The sequence below is a fragment of the Myotis davidii genome, unplaced genomic scaffold (genome assembly GCF_000327345.1).
Source record: "Myotis davidii unplaced genomic scaffold, ASM32734v1 scaffold866, whole genome shotgun sequence".
Classification (NCBI taxonomy): domain Eukaryota; kingdom Metazoa; phylum Chordata; class Mammalia; order Chiroptera; family Vespertilionidae; genus Myotis; species Myotis davidii.
Genome location: NW_006297145.1, coordinates 1548109 through 1565863, shown reverse-complemented (window position 1 = coordinate 1565863; position 17755 = coordinate 1548109). Strand labels below are relative to the sequence as shown.

The window sequence follows — 17755 nt, the reverse complement described above, 5'->3', positions numbered from 1 at the left end:
GATAGAACTGCGGTCTGTCTGCCCGCAAAGGCCATGCAAGTGAATCCCTACATGGATACGCCTCCCTTGTTACAAAGCATGTCTCCATCCTCACTTTTCCCTACTGTCCAGTGATCTGTGCCTTCTTCCCCCTCAGAGATAGCCGACAAGATCTACAATCTGTACAATGGGTACACAAGTGGAAAGGAGCAGCAGACGGCCTACAACATGCTGATGGAGGTGTCAGCCTCCATGCTGTTCCGAGTCCAGCACCACTACAACTCTCACTATGAGAAGTTCGGGGACTTTGTCTGGAGGAGCGAGGATGAGCTGGGGCCCAGGTATGCACATCTGAGTGAGTGGAGGGGTACATTCTTCTTGCTTTCATTAGACTTGACTGGACCCTTTTCCCTGTAGGCTGAGAATGGGCTATATCAAATAAATAAGGGCTGCACTCACCTTGGTCATGTTGGTTCTAGATAGCGATGGGACATGGGAGGGAGAAAGAATCTTGGAATCTTAGCTTCTTGGACTCCTGGAATGTCAGGTAAGAGAGAAACATCAGTGCTCTTCTGATTCATACCCTTGCCCAACTTCCACCTCTGATTTTAGAGACGGGAAACTTGGGCTCCTTGAGGGGCTGTGTCCTAACCGAGATCACGGAGAGGTACCGTTGACAGGCCATGGCCCCTAATCCAGGGCTCTTCCATAAGAAATCTGAGATTTTCTGGAATGAAGTCCAATAGTGACCATGACTAAATACATTCATAACACATAGTAAGATATGCTTTTTGTCACCAGCAGCTATTGTCAACCACTGTTCTAAGTGCTATGGAGGATTCAAACATAACTAAGATGCAGTTGCCATCTTCTGAAGCTTCATAAAGCAGCATATGAAATGGTGGCTGCATTTCCTGCCTTGCACCAACAACGTCATCCATCCATTCATTCATTCGTTCATTTATTCAGCACATACTCATTAGCACATCTTATATGTTAGTTGTTGACCATGTGATGGTGAAAAGGTAGAAGCAATCCCTACCTACACATAAGTTACCTTTGCAGGTAATTAAACAAGCAATAGCACAGAATGGGAATAGCAGGTGTCATGAGAGCAAAATAATAGGGCCCTTTGGGCAGGCGAGGCATAGACACCTGGTGAAGGCTTCCCAAGGGCTGACACTCTGAGACCTAAAGGGTGATGCGGGGTCAGGCAAGTGGAGGGAGAGAAGGATTAGAGGGTCTGGGGCAGAGGGACTCCCTGGGAAATGCTCAGAGGAGATGATGATATTACATGAGAGCTAGGTTTTTCCCTCAAAGTTTGATCATTTGCCTGCCACATGCATGTTTTTTGTCATATCACCATTCCATATATATTTTGTTCATTTGCTGCCTCTTCCTTAGATTCACTTTTTACTGCAAATATATTTGAAAAGAAAACACTGTGCCATCTTGTAAAGGGGAACGTAGCACCATCTAACCTCAATAGAAAATTACACCTAAACATTCATACAATGGAGAAACCACACACTTTTGTTCCATCCTGGACCAACTCAAGGCTCTCCCTTTAAAAGGGCAGCTCGGCGGGTGTTAGGGTAGTGCCAAGACACAGTCTCAAACTAAGAGGTGTGTTTTGTTTTTAAGTAACCTAGAGGAAGGGGCGAGAGTGAACAGGGGAGCTAGCTGCTTTCCCAGTGTGACTCACTGTTGTTTAATACTGGGTATATGATCATCTCAAGCACCACCTCAAATCCATTTCCTGCCTCAGGGGAACTCCTTCTGCACTTCGGTAAACACTGTGTGTGTAAGAACTGAAAGAATTTCCAAATTGTCAGAGCAAAGTGTGTGACAGCAGGAGCGGTAAAAGATAAGAAGCGGGAGGTCAGCAGGGGCCAGTCCTGAATGCCCACTAAGTAGGGTTAAAGAGTTTGGATTATCTCCCTGGGGTAATGGGAAGCTTTTTCAAGTATTTTTCACAGGGAGGGGGTGATATTATTAGATCTTCAATGGAGAAAGATCCCTCTGACTGCAGTCGGAAGCATGGACTGGAGAGGTCCAGACAGGAGGGAGGCAGGGAGGCCCTGGAGGCTGTTGTGATAATAACCGGGAGAGACAGAGCCCTGCTCTGGGCCAGGATAGCATCAGCGGTGCGGGGGAGAATCGCATGACTTCTTGAAACATTTAATGGACTTTCAAAAGCTTTAAAATTACCCCATAAACTGGACAAAGGAGGGTATCCTCCCTCTTTCATAGATGATAAAGACTTAAAGGCCCACCGGGGTTAAATGAGCTGCCCAGAGTGGGACAGGTTTTATGGAGTCTGGGCCTGCCCTGAGCTCCCACCCTGAGTCCTCACAATTGCAATAACCTTCTGGGAAGGTGAGGCCCTCAAGAGAAGAGACCAGAGCTTGGGCCAGGGATAAAAGGGACCTCTCCTTGGGTGGGGCCTTATCTGTTATGTGGGGTCCTAGACCGTACCCTTCTCCATTTCTCATGAAAGGAAGGGTCTTTAGATAAAAGCGGAATGAGGGCAGGTAAGCTTGAGCCCCGGCTGCTGTCTTGCTGTGGGCAGGGGAAGACATTCCACTGTATTGGGCTTTCCCACAGGGCTCAGGGAGTTTGGGCGGAAGCTGAGCCAGAGTCCCATCCTGACTCTGCCTTTACACCTTTGGGACCCTTTATGACCCTCCAGGACATAAATCATCTGGAAAGGCCACCTGGCTGCCCAGGGAGGCAGAACAGTTCACTTGGTAATGGATTGTGATAACTCGCTAACCTCTGGCCAGCCAGTCACCAGCCACTGTGTGCCAACCCACACCCGTGGCACACTTCCTCCAACACTGTACACTGGCATGTTAGCAGGAACCAAGGCATGTGTAGCCGACTCCATCCCAGCGCTGCTAGTAAACTCACTGTGCAACCCTTGGGCTCTGGTGCTCACTGGCCCTCAGTGCCTCATCTGCAAAGTGATCAGGATAAGCTAGTCTAGTGGTACTTAGTATTTTTTTTTAACTCATGGAAAATTTATCTTCTAAGTAAATCTTACATAGAACCCCAGGTCTTAGATAGAATGCCATCTCCTCAGAATATCCTTAATACTTCTACTTGCTGACACCTCATGTTTTAATTTTCTGCACTGTACCTATTAGTTTTAATATCCTGTACCTCACATGTCTTTATTTATATGTCACCTCTCTAACCCACTACAATGTCAGTTTGTATAGCTGGCGATCCTTTATGTCCAATTTGCTCCTGTAAGTAGGCGCCAACTCGTTCCTTATAGAATAATTGTATAATGGGATGAGTAGGTATGTGGTCTCTGTGGGCCACTGAGTTGTTTCGGGAGAAGCTAGAGTGGGTGGTTTGGAGCCCCACCTGCCAGGTCTCCTCTTCAACTCCCCGCCAACACCAAGGGTCCTGGAGGTTTCTCTGAGCTATCGAGGATCTATAGATCACAGTAGCAAACATCCGAGTTCCACAAACTAAAGTCTTTGCACTTTAAACTTTGCACTTAGCCTTGTAAAATGATGCATTTTTCTTGCAAATAGTAAGAGACTTGAAGAGCCCTCACTTCATGAATATATTGATTCATTGACTCATTGAATGTGCTTACTATGTGCCAAATGCTATGCTGTGGGCTGGAAACACACGTGTGTGGAGAAGACAGCGTCTGCCTTTACAAGGCTCAGCATCTCATGGGGAAAAGGCTGGTCAGCGGGCAGGGGCAGTGAAACGAGGCAGAAGCACCACACTAGATGAAGAGCAAGGGAAGCAGGTTTTAGAGCAGTGCTTCTCCAACGGCAATGTGCATGAGGATCACCTGGGGCCTTAGGAAAATGCAGATCGACTCGGTGGTCTGGGATGGGCCAGAGATGCTGCTTTTCTAGCAAGCTCTTAGGTGATGGCGATGTTTCTGGTCCAAAAGCATACTTGCAGTGACAAGGCTCTGGACGCAGGTACTGGTGCAGCTAATCCAGACGTGGAGCTGAAAGAAGAATTTCTGGGGAAGAAAGTGAAGGGTCTGCTTAAAGTTAAAGAATGAATAGGAATCCTCCCAATTAAAGGAAGAGGGTTCTCATTGGAAGGAACAACCTGTGCCAAGACAAGAGAGGGCTGGACAAGAAACTATACTTCAGTCAAGAAGTAGAAGTCTCACTGGGGCAGAGAGTTCAAGGTGAGAGGGAAAGGAAAAAACAAGGCTGGAGAGTTCAGCAGAGGTCAGGTCATGAAGGCTCTTTTGAGACCTTTTCTGGAGTCTGTTCTTTCTCTTAAAAGCTGGGTTTTAAACCGAGGAGCCATATGGGCCAATGTGCCAGGCCTCTCAAAGGTTAACCAGTGTGCAGAACCTCAAGGTATAGGAGAGAGAGCAAGAGTGCCCTAGAGCCAGGGGCGATGGGGTCCTTGTCTTTGCTTTGCTACCCACTTGCCGTGTGACTTTGGACAAATTCCATCCCATTCTGCACCTCGCTTAATTACACCAAAGGGCTGTACTTCAAAGTTCCTTCCAGCTGGGAAGCCATGAAACCAGCAAACCTTGAAGGTCATAGCGACCAGAGAACAGACACCAGCCCAGCGTGTCCTGTTTTTCAGGGACTAAGCTGGCTTGGGTGATAAGAGCATTTCCCGGGAGCATCCGGAAGCTATCACGGGATGAGCTCTGGTAGGATTCTGTTGGTCTATAATCACCAACCCTCCGGATCTGTGGTCACATAACCCCCATAAAATTCAGTGACAAAAGGGCAGCTCTTACTTCTACCTAATAAATCCATCAGGCCAGTGACCACCAGAGCCTGCTTCCCATGGCAACCACAAGTTACTTCAAACAGCTGCACAGAAAAGACCTGCTGACACAGCTGTCCCAGCCACATGGTTCCTATGAGGCGATTAGAAAATCTGAGCTCATAGGTGGCCAGGGACCAGCAACCGCTCCAGTCTGAACGTCCTTGACCTCTTGGGCCTCTCAATCCTCTCGGTTACAGTAGACTAAGAGGATAGGGTAGGGAGAAGAACTTGAAAAGGTTTTGTTTCTGTGGGATCGATCTCCCTAGCCTAGGAAGAGTGTAGTCATGCCGTCAGCCCCATGTGCTTTCACGGCAGACATCGCTTATAGATCATGGCCCAGTATCTTTCTCAGCATAGTCCGACGAGAAGCTTTTCCCATCTGAGGAGTTGGCACATTCGTGAACATAGTTGCTATGTCCTCAGTGAATCAAGCCTAGGGTGTCCCTGGACGTCCTTTCAGTACAAGATTATATTAGTTTCTTCCTTAGATATTATGCATTAACTCTCTTGGAATTTCTAGGACATTGGGAACAAGAGCAAATGTAGGCTTCCAGGGCCATATTCCTATCATCTCAGATGCACTGCTAATTTTTTTTTTGCATCTTTTGACATTTCTGAAATCAGGATGGACTGTGCACATGAATGTGCACATTCAGTGTATTTTTTTATTTTCTTGAAAGAAGTAGCATCTCTTATCATTGAAGATGTCTTAGACCGGATAAATACAAACAGCACACACTGTGACTTTGAACAAGTGTCCCATAGATCAGATTCCCACTGATAATGTAGCAAAATTGCTTATTATCTTGAAGTCTCTGTCAGTTCCAAACGGAAACAGTTTTGGGTTAGTTGAGACTCAAGTCATCCTTACTCAAGTCATCAGTTTAGGAATGGATTCTTGGGGAGGTAGCACAGTTTCTTGTGACGGAATGAGGAGACAAAGCCCAGTGTAACTATTTTCACCAGTCACCTTAAAAATCACATTTCAAGCTTGGTGTTGAGGATCTATATTCAGGAACAATTAATACCTGGGCTTCCGGTGTTCTGCTTAGTGGGTATGGTCCGAGGTTAAATTTGATGTGGATATATTTTGAGAGGAAACGTAGTGAACTACTGAGAAGCCATTAAACTATGGTTCTATCGTACACATGTATCACACCAGTTTAAAATATACATGTATGGGAGTAGGTTTTTCTAAGTGGAAATAACTCTATTGTATTTTGTTCTAAAAGTAACTCTTGCTCATTCTGTAACATTCAAAATGATAAAGACGTATATAAAACGCAAAGTGAAAAATTGACACTCCTGAACACTACAGTCCCCACCCAAATCACAGTGTGCGCATACCTTTCCAGACACAGGTATGGAAGTGACAGGGCTATGCGTGTGAATAGGGAAACTGGCACAGGCTTGAGGATACGTCTCCATCTATAACCACAGCTCCATCTCCATCAGCTCTGAACACAAATACTCTGTGTTCTGTCATCTGACTGTCCACACCTAACACTACAAGAAAAAGTCTTTTCCCGTGGATGTATATGCAAATATGTTGTATCTTCCAAAGGCCTGTTAGCCATGCAATGATATGAATTGAGTCCTTTGTTAAAGACCAACTGGGTTTCTTTCAACTGCTTTGCTATCAGAAGTAACGCTGTATAAGCATTTTCCCCGCTTGCCTCATTGCTTCCTCAGGTCTACATGGTGCCCTTGTGCAGGTGAATTCCCTAGAGAATTGCTAGGTTTGAAAGCTGAGGACTGAGAATTGCCTTAGTTCAAGGCAATTTACCCTGACGAATCTGACTGATCTCCTTGCAGTCGGGAGCTGTACACCTGGGTAGAGGTACTCTGAGAACCAGGTGGGAAATACTGGTTGAGCACCTTGTATGGGCCCAGTCACTTACATCTCATTTCACTTCCTGAACAATCAGTTTTGAAGTTTAAGCAAGAGAGAATCAGTGGAGTTAAGTAAATTGTTCAAGGTTACAGAGCCAGTAAATGTCAGAGCCCAAATACAAAACATTGTCTTCCGATATCAAGCCAGTGTCCTATCCATTATAACACACTACATCTCATGATATGTGCACAAATAAGGGAAAATGAGACTCAGTAGAAAATACACAAATGTCTCAGCAACTAAGGGAAAGCATGATTTATGGTATCTGGGAAGCGCTGGAAAACCCCATTTTAGCATGACTTGGAGGCATGAGTAGACCTCAGTGAATGTGGTCCTCTCATCTCAGGGACTGAATTCTTTGGCAATGGTGTCACACAAGGTCCTATTGTGAAGTGCTCATCGGATGCTCAGCAGATGGCATTTTTCTGTGAACCAAGCCCCCGATTTCTTTTAGATTAAAAACAAACCAACAAAAATTGACTCTGACTTCAACTCTGCTCTAGTCTGAATGTCCGTGTCTCCCCTAAATGTTTGTGTTGAAACCTAATTCCCACCACGATGGTATGAGGAGGCGGGCCTTTGGGAAGTGACTAGGTCAAGAGGGTCAACCACTCATGAATGGGATTAGTGCTCCCATAGAAGGGACCCAGGAGAGAGCCTTTGCCCCTTTCACCATGTGAGGACACAGTGAGAAAGCACCATCTGTGCACCAGGAAGCAGGCCCTCGCCAGCCACCACACCGCACCACCATCTCTTGGACTTCCAGCCTCCGAAACTGTAAGAGAAAAGTTCCTGTTGTTTATAAGTTTCCCCATCTGTGGTATTTTGTGGCAGCAGCCTGCATAGAGTAAGACAGCCTCCTTTTGAGAACCTATTTAATCAATTCCAGTGAAGGGGAACCCACTGAAAATATGGAAATACTCATTATATATTTAGAGGACTCCAGTTTTAAGTTTTTATTATATTGAGTCAAAATTTGCCTTCTGTCGATTTTCAAGTGGCTTCATGCGTAAAACTCGGGTGCCTTGCAGCAGAGATCTGAGACTCTGCTCTCTCTCACCCTGTTAACCCTGGTCAACTCCTGTAACCAGCCTGAGGCTCACTTATACCACCTGAGGCCTGGGAATAAAGCACACACTTTAGAACTGTGGTGAGATGATGGCACATAGTAAGTACTCAATCAATTATAGTCATTATCATCCCAGCTCTATTTTTTCCCACCAATTGTATTCAGTTACTAGAATAACATACCATTTGCATAAATTCCCCCTTCAGTGGACACCTCCACTCCTGCTTTCAGTACTTTCTTAGAAGAAGTGCTTTTGAGACAACCTTCATCATCATCATGACCTGGCTGCAATTTGTATAGGTCCCTCTTACCAGAAGTGACCGGGGATCTCCAGCTGTGTCCTGACCAGCATGAATGACATCAGTGCTTCCCTTCAGCTGCCCCCTCCACTTCTGAGATTGCGTTCCAAGTTTTTGCAGCCACGTCATCCCCTTGACTCTCATTAAGCCACGTCATGCCCTCAACTCTCATTAAGCTTGAGGTCAGCTGACACAGACACATTGGAGCTCAACTCAAGGAGGTGGGAAAAGGGAAGGAGGCCAACAGGAATGTTTGCTTATTGCCTCTTCTCTTCCTCTCCATTCCAAGGACCCCTTAGAAGTTAGGTCTCTGTCTGATAACGGTGTCAAACAGCTGATTGGGTAAGAGGGCTGGGAATAGAATAGTTGGTCAAAGGTTCTACAATTCCTGGAGTAGTGGCATCTGATCCCAGCCCTTGACTCTTTCACAAGCCAGCTCTGTGTCAATCTTGCCTGCTGATAAACCAGTAAATTATTATGTGGTGGCCCTCCTTTACCTCTTGCTTCCTATCCTAGTGGGCTGAGTCCTGTCTGCAATGAGGAAGATTTCATCTTCGGTATTTGAGAAAAATGGTCACTCTGCCTGTGATCTCTCTCTCTCTCCAGGGAAAGCTTGGAGCATGCCTGGCCTTTGATTTATGGCTCTCTATTACTAGAAGTTATTACCCAGAACTCTCACCTTTGTTCTCTCACTCCCGCTCCTCCTCTCCAGCCTTTGAGCACCTCCAACCTTTCTCTCCATAGCTTCACCCTCCGAATTTTTCTATCCTTGTGGCATCTGATCCAAGCCCCTAGTCTAAATGCTGAGGCATTATGTATGGTGAAGAAAGAGCAGGGACAGTTAAGCAAAATGGCCTTGGAGTGTCTATAAAGTGTAGATTCCCATCCTGGGTGCCCATGGCAGTCATTTCATTGGAGTCTAACAACATCCCTGCAAGATAAGCATCTCTGTTCCATTTTACAGATGAGGAAACTGACTCATAGAAGAGACGTGACTTGCCCCAATGTACTCTGACACCTACGTGCTTTCTATGATAAGATGCTGCTCTGAATCTTGGCTAACATTTAGTGAGAACTAAGCAAATTGCCCAGGTTATCTTATCCTCCCCCAAACACCATTACTATTCCCATTTTACAGATGGGGTAAGAGCTCATGGCACTGAAGAGCTTGCCCATGATCCACATGGCCAAGCTGTAGAGCTAAGATTTGAATCTGGGTCTCCAGAGCCCAATATTTCATCTCCGCTCCATACGGCCAGGAGCCTTGCTTCTAGCATATTCTTTATAACCAACTTGAGCCATTCCTTGAGGCAAATTATTTTCTCTTTCCAAACCCTCGTTTCCCTACCCATTCAAAAGGAGGCTTGGTCCAGTGGGTTCTGGATTCTCTTGTGGGGAAGGGCTGAGCCTATGAAGACAAAGCATGCGGGTATGTTGGAGGAATCACCCTTTCCAGCCTAATTTTGTATGTGGCTTATTTTTGTGACTGTCTGATCAGACTGTGACTCTCCACTGCCCCACAGATAAAACACATGGCCATGGCTTAGAAGATGGGCAGCTCTCTGCCGAACTGACAGACCTTCTATCCATTTGCACCGACTGTTTCAAGCAGTTGGTGGTTTTATGCTGTCTCCGTCTAACTTTGGAGGATATCCCTCTGTCTCTCTATCTACCTGAAACATTCTTTAATCACTGACGACCTCACTTAGATGTTCCATCTTCTAGGAAGACTCTTTATAGCCCCCAAACTAATGATTGGGTGTCCCCTTGATATATTCCCATAGCACCAGGCAAGCTCTTCAACCCAGCACTCTGCACCCGTATTAGAGGCTGTGCCATTTCTGTCTGTCTGTCTCCTGCCACCAACTTATAAAGATGCTCAAGTCTTAAACCAGTACAGAGATAATAATGATGGTGGCGGCGGAGGTGGTGGCGATGATGGTGATACTTTCTAACACACACGAAGGGCTTACTGTGTGCTAAACACTTGCCTGGGAGTTTTACATGGATTAACTAACAATTGACATGTATTGTTTAATCATTGCCATAACTCAATGAGGTAGGCAGATGTTATTTTCTTTTTATAAATCAGGCAATAGAAAGAGGAAGTCGCTTCTTAAAGGCACAGGGAGCAAAAGCAACCCCGAGCAGAACAGTAGCACCTGTGTGTTGTCTACCTCAGTGCCTGCTGCCAGTCTTGCCCTCCCCCAGTTTGATTCTCCTCGAGCAGTCAGTCTCCACTGGCCCCTGCCACTTCCCCAGTTTCCCACTGTGTCCTCACTCACACACTGGATTCTAGCCATCAGAACTTCTATGTAAGCCCTTATCTCTTTGCCTTTGCCTCTGCCTCCTGTTATGTCCTTGCCCTTTTCATTGCCTGACCCCTCCTCATTTATGAGGCTCAACACAAGTTCCCCTCCAACTAAGACATCTTGCATGTCCCCAATCCTGCCGAGGCACCTTCCTCTGTTTTCCCACGGGTCCTGTGCCTCCTTACATCATTGCCCTTGCCACCTGTGCTGTAACTGTCAATCTGTCTGTCTTTCCCACTGGATGGGGAGCTCAGCCACATACTAAATGCTCAATAAATGAGCAACTGGTGACTTTATCCCCATTGACCTCACAACAGCCCCATTTTTCAAGCAAAGAAGTAGGTTTAGAGACATTAAGTAAGTCTCCCAAGGGCATGGAGCTATTAAGGAACAGATTAAGCACACCAAGGAGGAGGGGTAGGAATAACCTCCCCAGGCTGCTCTCGGGGAGGTGCCTGCTGGAGGGAGCGAGGACTAGGGTAGTGCGGCCACTCGAGTGCGATTATGAAGCTATGAATTCTTGGCACCTCAGGAAGTATTCCACCCAAGTGGTGAGCTATACAAAAAGGACTTTTTGAAAGGCACCTCATAAATTGTGCCCACAAAACGCACACACATAATCCCGGCCCTTTTCCAGCCGCCACACAGGTGCCTAACACAGTCTCCCATTTGTGGGGTCTGTGGTCATAAAACCGCCTGCCTCCTCGGGTCTCGGAGGGCCATGGAGATAGTGGGAGAGAGCCTGTTATTTAGCCCCTCGGGATTCCTGGGGATCTGGAAGGTAATAGGATGTAAAGAAACGTGGGTTCCACAGGAGACAGGCACTTGGACAGTGACGTGTACTTGTGGTTTGACCTGGGAAAGGGACATTCCTTTCCCTCTCTAAGCCTGTTTCCACCTCTATAACGAGAGATCAGACTGGGTCATCAGTTCCTAACTGGGATCGCTCTTGGCATCTGGTGGGCAGAGGTCCAGGGATGCTGCCAAACTTTCTACAGGACAGTACCCCCAGTAATGAATAACAAGCCCCAATGTACTCTTCCTGCCTGTGAGAAACCCCAGACTAGGTCATCTCCAAGATCCTTTAATTTTCTATGCAGCCCTCATATCTCCCCAGAGCTCCTCGCTCTGGTGCTGGGCAAAGGGCCCTGGGTAAATTACTAATGATGACCACCAGGTACAGAGTGATTCCTGCTCAGACTACTGTTCAGTGTGACCTTAATCCTAGACATCACCGTAGTAAGTAGTAATTCTCTATCAGAGTAGCTGTCATTTATTGGCCACTTACTCTGTGCCAGCCAGGCTTTGGGCATTTCTCAGATGATCTCACAGCCCGCTGAGGAAGGTAAGACCACCATCACTGTTCTGGAGGTGAGAGCAATGACACACAGAGACCCTGTGATTTGGGGACATATATCCTAGGCTTTGACATACGATTCCAAATTTCCTGACTGTGAGAAGAGCAGGAGGGAATTAGAGAAGCATGAAAGCAGATAGGGAGGGACTTGTGGTTTTTCATGGTCTACATTCAAACGCCCAACTCCAAGGTCAATTTGATGTTTGACCTTGGTCAAGTAATATCATTTCTCTGAGCCTTTGCCTTCAGGGCTATTGTAAAGATAAATAAACATTTTTAAATGTATGTAAAGGACCAATTTCCTACACATGGTATCAATACATTTTAGTTATTATTATTGTTGTTTATCATTATTATAACAATTTCCACTGTGTTGGAGTCCCAAAGCTGACGCCTGGGACTCTCCTATCTTAGCAAAGGGTTATCTCTCCTTTTCATTTTTTCGACATTGAACAATTGGAGAGGAGAGGTAGAGGGTGATATTGGAATGGGCGTTTGAAATACCGCACTCACGTCAGGATGGATAGGAAGTTGCTGGGACGACAAGTCCTCCTTTGTCTGTTGATCCTTATGCGCCCCTCAAAGACCTGACCCTTGACCGGGCTTCCTCCTTCCTCACTGTCTCCTCCTGCCTTTCAGGAAGGCCCACCTGATCCTGAGGCGGCTGGAGAGGGTGAGCAGCCACTGCTCCAGCCTCCTGCGCAGCGCCCACATCCAGAGCCGTGTGGACACGGTGCCCTACCTGTTCTGCCGCAGCGAGGAGGTCCGGCCCGCGGGCATGGTGTGGTACAGCATCCTCAAGGACACCAGAATCACGTGCGAGGAGAAGATGGTGTCCATGGCCCGGAACACGTATGGGGACTCCAAGGGCCGGTGAGGGGGGCCGCCGCCCTCCGTGAGCACAGAGACTCTTCTTGGGAGGGGGAGCTGCACCCCCGTGGATGCCAGGGCCGAGGTGGGCTGGGAGACAGCTGAGGATGGGCTTGGCCAATTAGGCTTGGCAGTGAGGCCAAAGCAAACTCTCTTGTGGATAGCCGACAGAGGACTTTGTAAACACTGGGATTATCCATTTTTCTCTACCTTTTATTTTTTTCTAAGATATTATTTGACTCTGTCCAAGTCTCTCCTTTTTCAACGTTTTCTTCTGGATGGCGGTCAATGCCGAGGCAGGAGCTTCCAGGTGGAAACCAAGCGGCCTTTCCTCTCCTTCCTTCCCACGGCCACACTCAGCTTCCTCCCAGCCCTGGACCCCGGGAGGAGATGGATGCAGAGACGATCTGCCCTCCTCAGCGTCAGGAAGGAAGCCCCGAGGATCGCACCGTGAGGAAGCGTGGGTCTTTGGGACTTTATTCCCAGATGGCATTGAGTTTGCAGGACCTCGGCCTCTTCCTGCTACCTGTGGGTCTGCCCGGTGTCCCTGCAGGACTTTCCACGCATTAAAAATTCCTATTGTCTCTCTCTCTCTCTCTCTGCTTGGGTGGTGTTTCTTACCAACGGGGGACCTCGGTTTATTCACTTAACAAATCTGTATTGATTATCTACTATCTGCCAGGCATGGGCATGGAATGGAAGACAGAGGAGCTCCCTGCTCTCAGGGAACTTATTGTCCAATGGAAATAGAGAAGCAATCTAGTGATTTTGGGCTGCGATGGGTGAAGGGTAGAGATCCTCTGAATGCATTGTTGGGTCATTAGACAAAAAGACACAATGGTTTTTTGAAAAAGGGAGACCTCTGATCAAAGGAGGGGGAGGAGTAAGCCAGACAGAGTGACAAAGAGTGGGATTTACTCCAGGCAGATGGGACACCATGAGCAAAAGCGATTGAGAAAACGGAACTCATTCGAGGGCTGCGAGCACTGTCATTGAGCATAGAGATTGCAGTAGGAGGTAGCAAGTGGAAAGGCTGGGGGCTAGGCAGGGCTGGAGAAGTCTCAAGTAAAAGGTTTGACAGTATTTAAAGAAGCTGACAGCCCAAGAGTGAAATAGCCAAATTGCTCTTTATTGAAAAAGCCATACCAGCTGCAGGGTGGAGGTGGGACTGGAGAAAGCCCCAAAGAGGGTGACAGCTGTCCTTTTCAGGCAACAGGAGATGGTGGTTGGATCCTGTGGTTGTGAGAGAGACAGTTCACCTCTGAAATCTTTTCAATGACACTGGAACTGCTTCCAGGGTGTTACCTGGGAGGGTAATGAGTACGGAGAGGCATTATGGATTCCTGCCACCTGGACAGTAGCTCAGAGGAGCTGGCTGACTAGAGGAAGTGTGATGTAGGTCAGGTATTTCATAAAGCAGTGATGGCGAACCTATGACACACGGGTCAGAGGTGACACGCGAACTCATTTTTTTGGTTGATTTTTCTTTGTTAAATGGCATTTAAATATATAAAATAAATATCAAAAATATAAGTCTTTGTTTTACTATGGTTGCAAATATCAAAAAAATTCTATATGTGACACGGCACCAGAGTTAAGTTAGGGTTCTTCAAAATGCTGACACGCCGAGCTCAAAAGGTTCGCCATCACTGTCATAAAGCAAGGATGACACCTGGCAGGGGTGGGGAACCTTTTATCTGCCAAGGGCCATTTGGATATTTATAACATCATCCTTGGGCCTTACAAAATTATCAACTTAAAAATTAGCCTGCTGTATTTCTTCAAACATTTATTTGGACAGTTATGGTATAAAAGAATACCATAGACTGGGTGACTTATAAACAACACAATTTTGTTTCTCACAGTTCTGGAGGTTGGGAAGCCCAAGATCAAGGCGTCAACAGATTTGGTGTCTGGTGAGAGCCCTCTTCTTAGTTCATAGGTGGCAATCTTCTCCCTGTATCCTCACATGGTGAAAGGGAAAGGGAGCTCTCTGAGGTTTCCTCTGGAAGGGCACTAATCCCATTCATAAGGGCTCCACCCTCATGACCTAATCACCTCCCAAAGGCCCCACCTCCAAATACCATCACATTGGGGATTATGTTTCAAAATATACATTCGGAGGGAGGGGCACAGACATTCAGTCTGTAGGTTTATCACATGCCAACCCCTATTCTAAATTCCTCTCATATATACCCTTTTTTGAACCATAGGTCTCACGCCTTTGCTGAGTCTCCTCATTGCTGTAGCTTTCCATTGTCTTGACCCAACCTGAAGAAAAACTTAGCTCATCAGTGGCAGAAAGTTAAACTTCCCAATGTGCTGGGACTGTGGTCTGAGCCTGGTTAAGTCTGAATGTGACTGCTGCCATTCACCAGCTATTACTCTGGGTGAGTAATTTGACCTCTGAACCTCAGTTCCATCATCAACACAATGGGTTCAATGATAGTCCCACCTGGTGGGGTTGTTGTGAGGCCTGAGTGAAAGGGTAATGCTAATGCATCCAGCACAATATACAGTCACGTTTTCTTTCTCCTTATAGAGACACTATACATTATGCTATGAATTTGGGGGAGATAACTAGGAAACGTTGGCTGAGAAAGGTCTATAGAAGTCTGATCACGAGGTGAAATTAATAACCGATAGCCAATGGATGCATGAGTTGTAAATAGTATCAAAAATTTAACTCAAAGAGAAGTTGCAGTGATGGTGGAACTTAAGCAATAGCAATAACTCCAAGGAGAAGCATGTGGTTTCTTTGAGTCTCTCGCAGACAGCTTTGACCTTTGGATTGCTGCTCAGTTGGCCAAAGTTAGCTGGCTCCTAAGGAGACGTGCAATCAGGCTGTCCCCAACTTGTTCTTCCGTCCATGTCTCTCTCTGGTTTCAGTCTCCATGTCCTGATACCGTGGAGCCTATTGTCTCTAGCCCTTCCCAGCCACCACAAGGCTCTCCAGACGGAGATTTCAGAATTCTGACTCGACAGGTGTGTGCGTGTGTGTGTGTGTGTGTGTGTGTGTGTGCATGCAAGTTTGCCCTGCCATGGCAGGAAAGGAGGTTAGACCCATATTTGTTAAGATGTTTCAGTAGAGCCCTGGCCAGTGTGGCGCAGTTGTTGGAGCATTGTCCCATACATGGAAAGGTCGCAAGTTCAATTCCCAGCCAGGGCACATGCCCAGGTTACGGGTTTGATCCTTGGTCAGTGTGGGTACAGGAGGTAATGATTGATGTTTCTCTCTCACAACAATATTTCTCTTCTCCCTTCCTTTCTCTCTCTCTCAAATCAGTAATAACATATCCTTGGATGAGGATTAAAAAAATAATAACAAAATGTTTCATTGGAAAAAGAAAAATGCAAATGACGCTGCTGGGTCCAGCACCCACCCTGGCCACTGCATGGCCGCATTGATTCATGTGATGCTGCAGAAAAGGCCAGGGGGCTCATGTCCACTGTGCTGGCAAAAATTGGGTTTTCTGTGTGGTTTCCACCACTGAACAGAGAAGTTGTGAAAACACAGAGCTGTGTGTTGGGGGTGCACAGGAAATCGCCCCTCAGTGACTCCCATCTTCGGTATGGTCAGAAAGTGTTTTCTTTGGGTAGGCTTTATGACAAAGAGTGGACTGCATAGACAAATGCTGCTAACTACCATGTATGGTGTCCTTATCATATCAGTGACTCTACATGTGTATCTCATTTAACCATGTACAAAACAGTCATGTGCTATTTACAGTCTTCCAATGAAAGAAACTGAAGTTTAGGCAGGTTGAATAACCTGTTCCAAATCCTAAAGCTAGTAGGCGATGATGTTGAAATACTGAGATCTAAACTTGGGTGGACCAAGTATTTCAAACTGGTGGGCACTGTGCTTACTACCTCCATGGGCAAATGTGGGTAATGCCCCCTTCTTCATCCTAAGTCAAAAGCTAAGTCCCTCTCACTTCCAGCCTATACCTGAGTGCTAATTTCTAGGTGTGGGGCACTGAGATGATCAGGACTGAGACCCTACCCTTAAGGAACTCCCAGAACTTAGCTAACTGAATGCAGTGTGATAAAATCAGACATTTTGGAGTCATGCCAATCTGGGTTTAAATATTAGCTGTGCAATTTACAGTGAGGAGCGGCTAAACCCTGAGACTTGCTAATAGGAGGCTCAGGTTAGAGGTTAACTTAACCTCACATAACCTCACTTGATTCACCTATGAAGGGGATAAACACTACCTCAAAGGACTGTTGGAAAGATTAAATTAGGTAACGTATATATAAAGTCATTGGTGCTTGAAAACAAAAGCTCTCAATAAATAGTTATTACAATGTCTTATGTATACGAGAAAGGATGGGTGTGATTACCTCTGCCATTGGAAGGCAGGCATCAGGGAAGACTTCACAGTCAAAGGATGGATGAGAGTTCAGTGAGAAGAGCAGTATGGAAAGGGCATCATGAGTAGAGAGGCCAACATGTCAGTTTGAGGGATCGTGAGCAACTGGTGTGGGCTGAGAGCTGGAGGCTGTGTCTCACAAGGTTGGCAGAGCCATACCACACTGGCCATTGGAAAGCACCGAATTGAACACAAGAACGTTACATGGGCAGAATAGCACTTTGAGGAGACTCCTCTGGCTGTAGGTAAAAGAGTAAAGGGAGAGAGTCAGTGGCATGGTGACAGGATAGGATAGGATAGGATAGGATAGGATAGGATTAGGATAGGATGGGATAGGATAGATAGATATGTAGATAGGATAGGATAGGATAGGATAGGATAGGATAGGATAGGATAGGACAGAGACTAGATGAGTGTTATTTTAGTGGGAGATGATGATGCCTGAGCCAGAGCCATTGCAGTGTTGAGGCAGGATCTGAGTGGTATTATGGAAGTTGAGTCAACAGGACTTGCTGCCTTCCCTTTTCCCTCTGGTGTCTGAATGTTAGACCAGGCAGAACCAGTTGGGGCATGAAGTAGATGATAAATCACATGGGTTCAATACAGTGCATAGATGAGGCACGATTTACATCATGCAGGTACAGTAATTGGAACACATTAAAGCCAAAAATATAATTTAACTTTATGTGGAAATCCTGCATGGGCCTGTGTGTAACAAATACGTTATGACTTCCAAATGCAGGTGTGTGAACCATAGTGAGGGGCTGTGGAAAGCCACTGTAGGGTACCAGACTTATGGAAAGAGAGATGGTTTCAT

At 46.4% G+C, this 17755-nt stretch overlaps 1 protein-coding gene across 2 annotated transcripts in view; it reads left to right on the top strand.

Moving 5' to 3' along the window:
- The window catches only part of ASTN2 (astrotactin 2), a 647457-nt gene extending 634303 nt beyond the window's left edge, over window positions 1–13154 (top strand). For both annotated transcript variants that reach the window (XM_006772883.2, XM_006772882.2), the window contains exons 21-22: window positions 137–320; window positions 12332–13154. In XM_006772883.2, coding sequence (XP_006772946.1) covers window positions 137–320; window positions 12332–12569 — 422 coding nt within the window. In that variant the 3' untranslated portion in view covers window positions 12570–13154. The remainder of the gene's footprint in view (window positions 1–136; window positions 321–12331) is intronic.
- Window positions 13155–17755: the final 4601 nt, after the last annotated feature.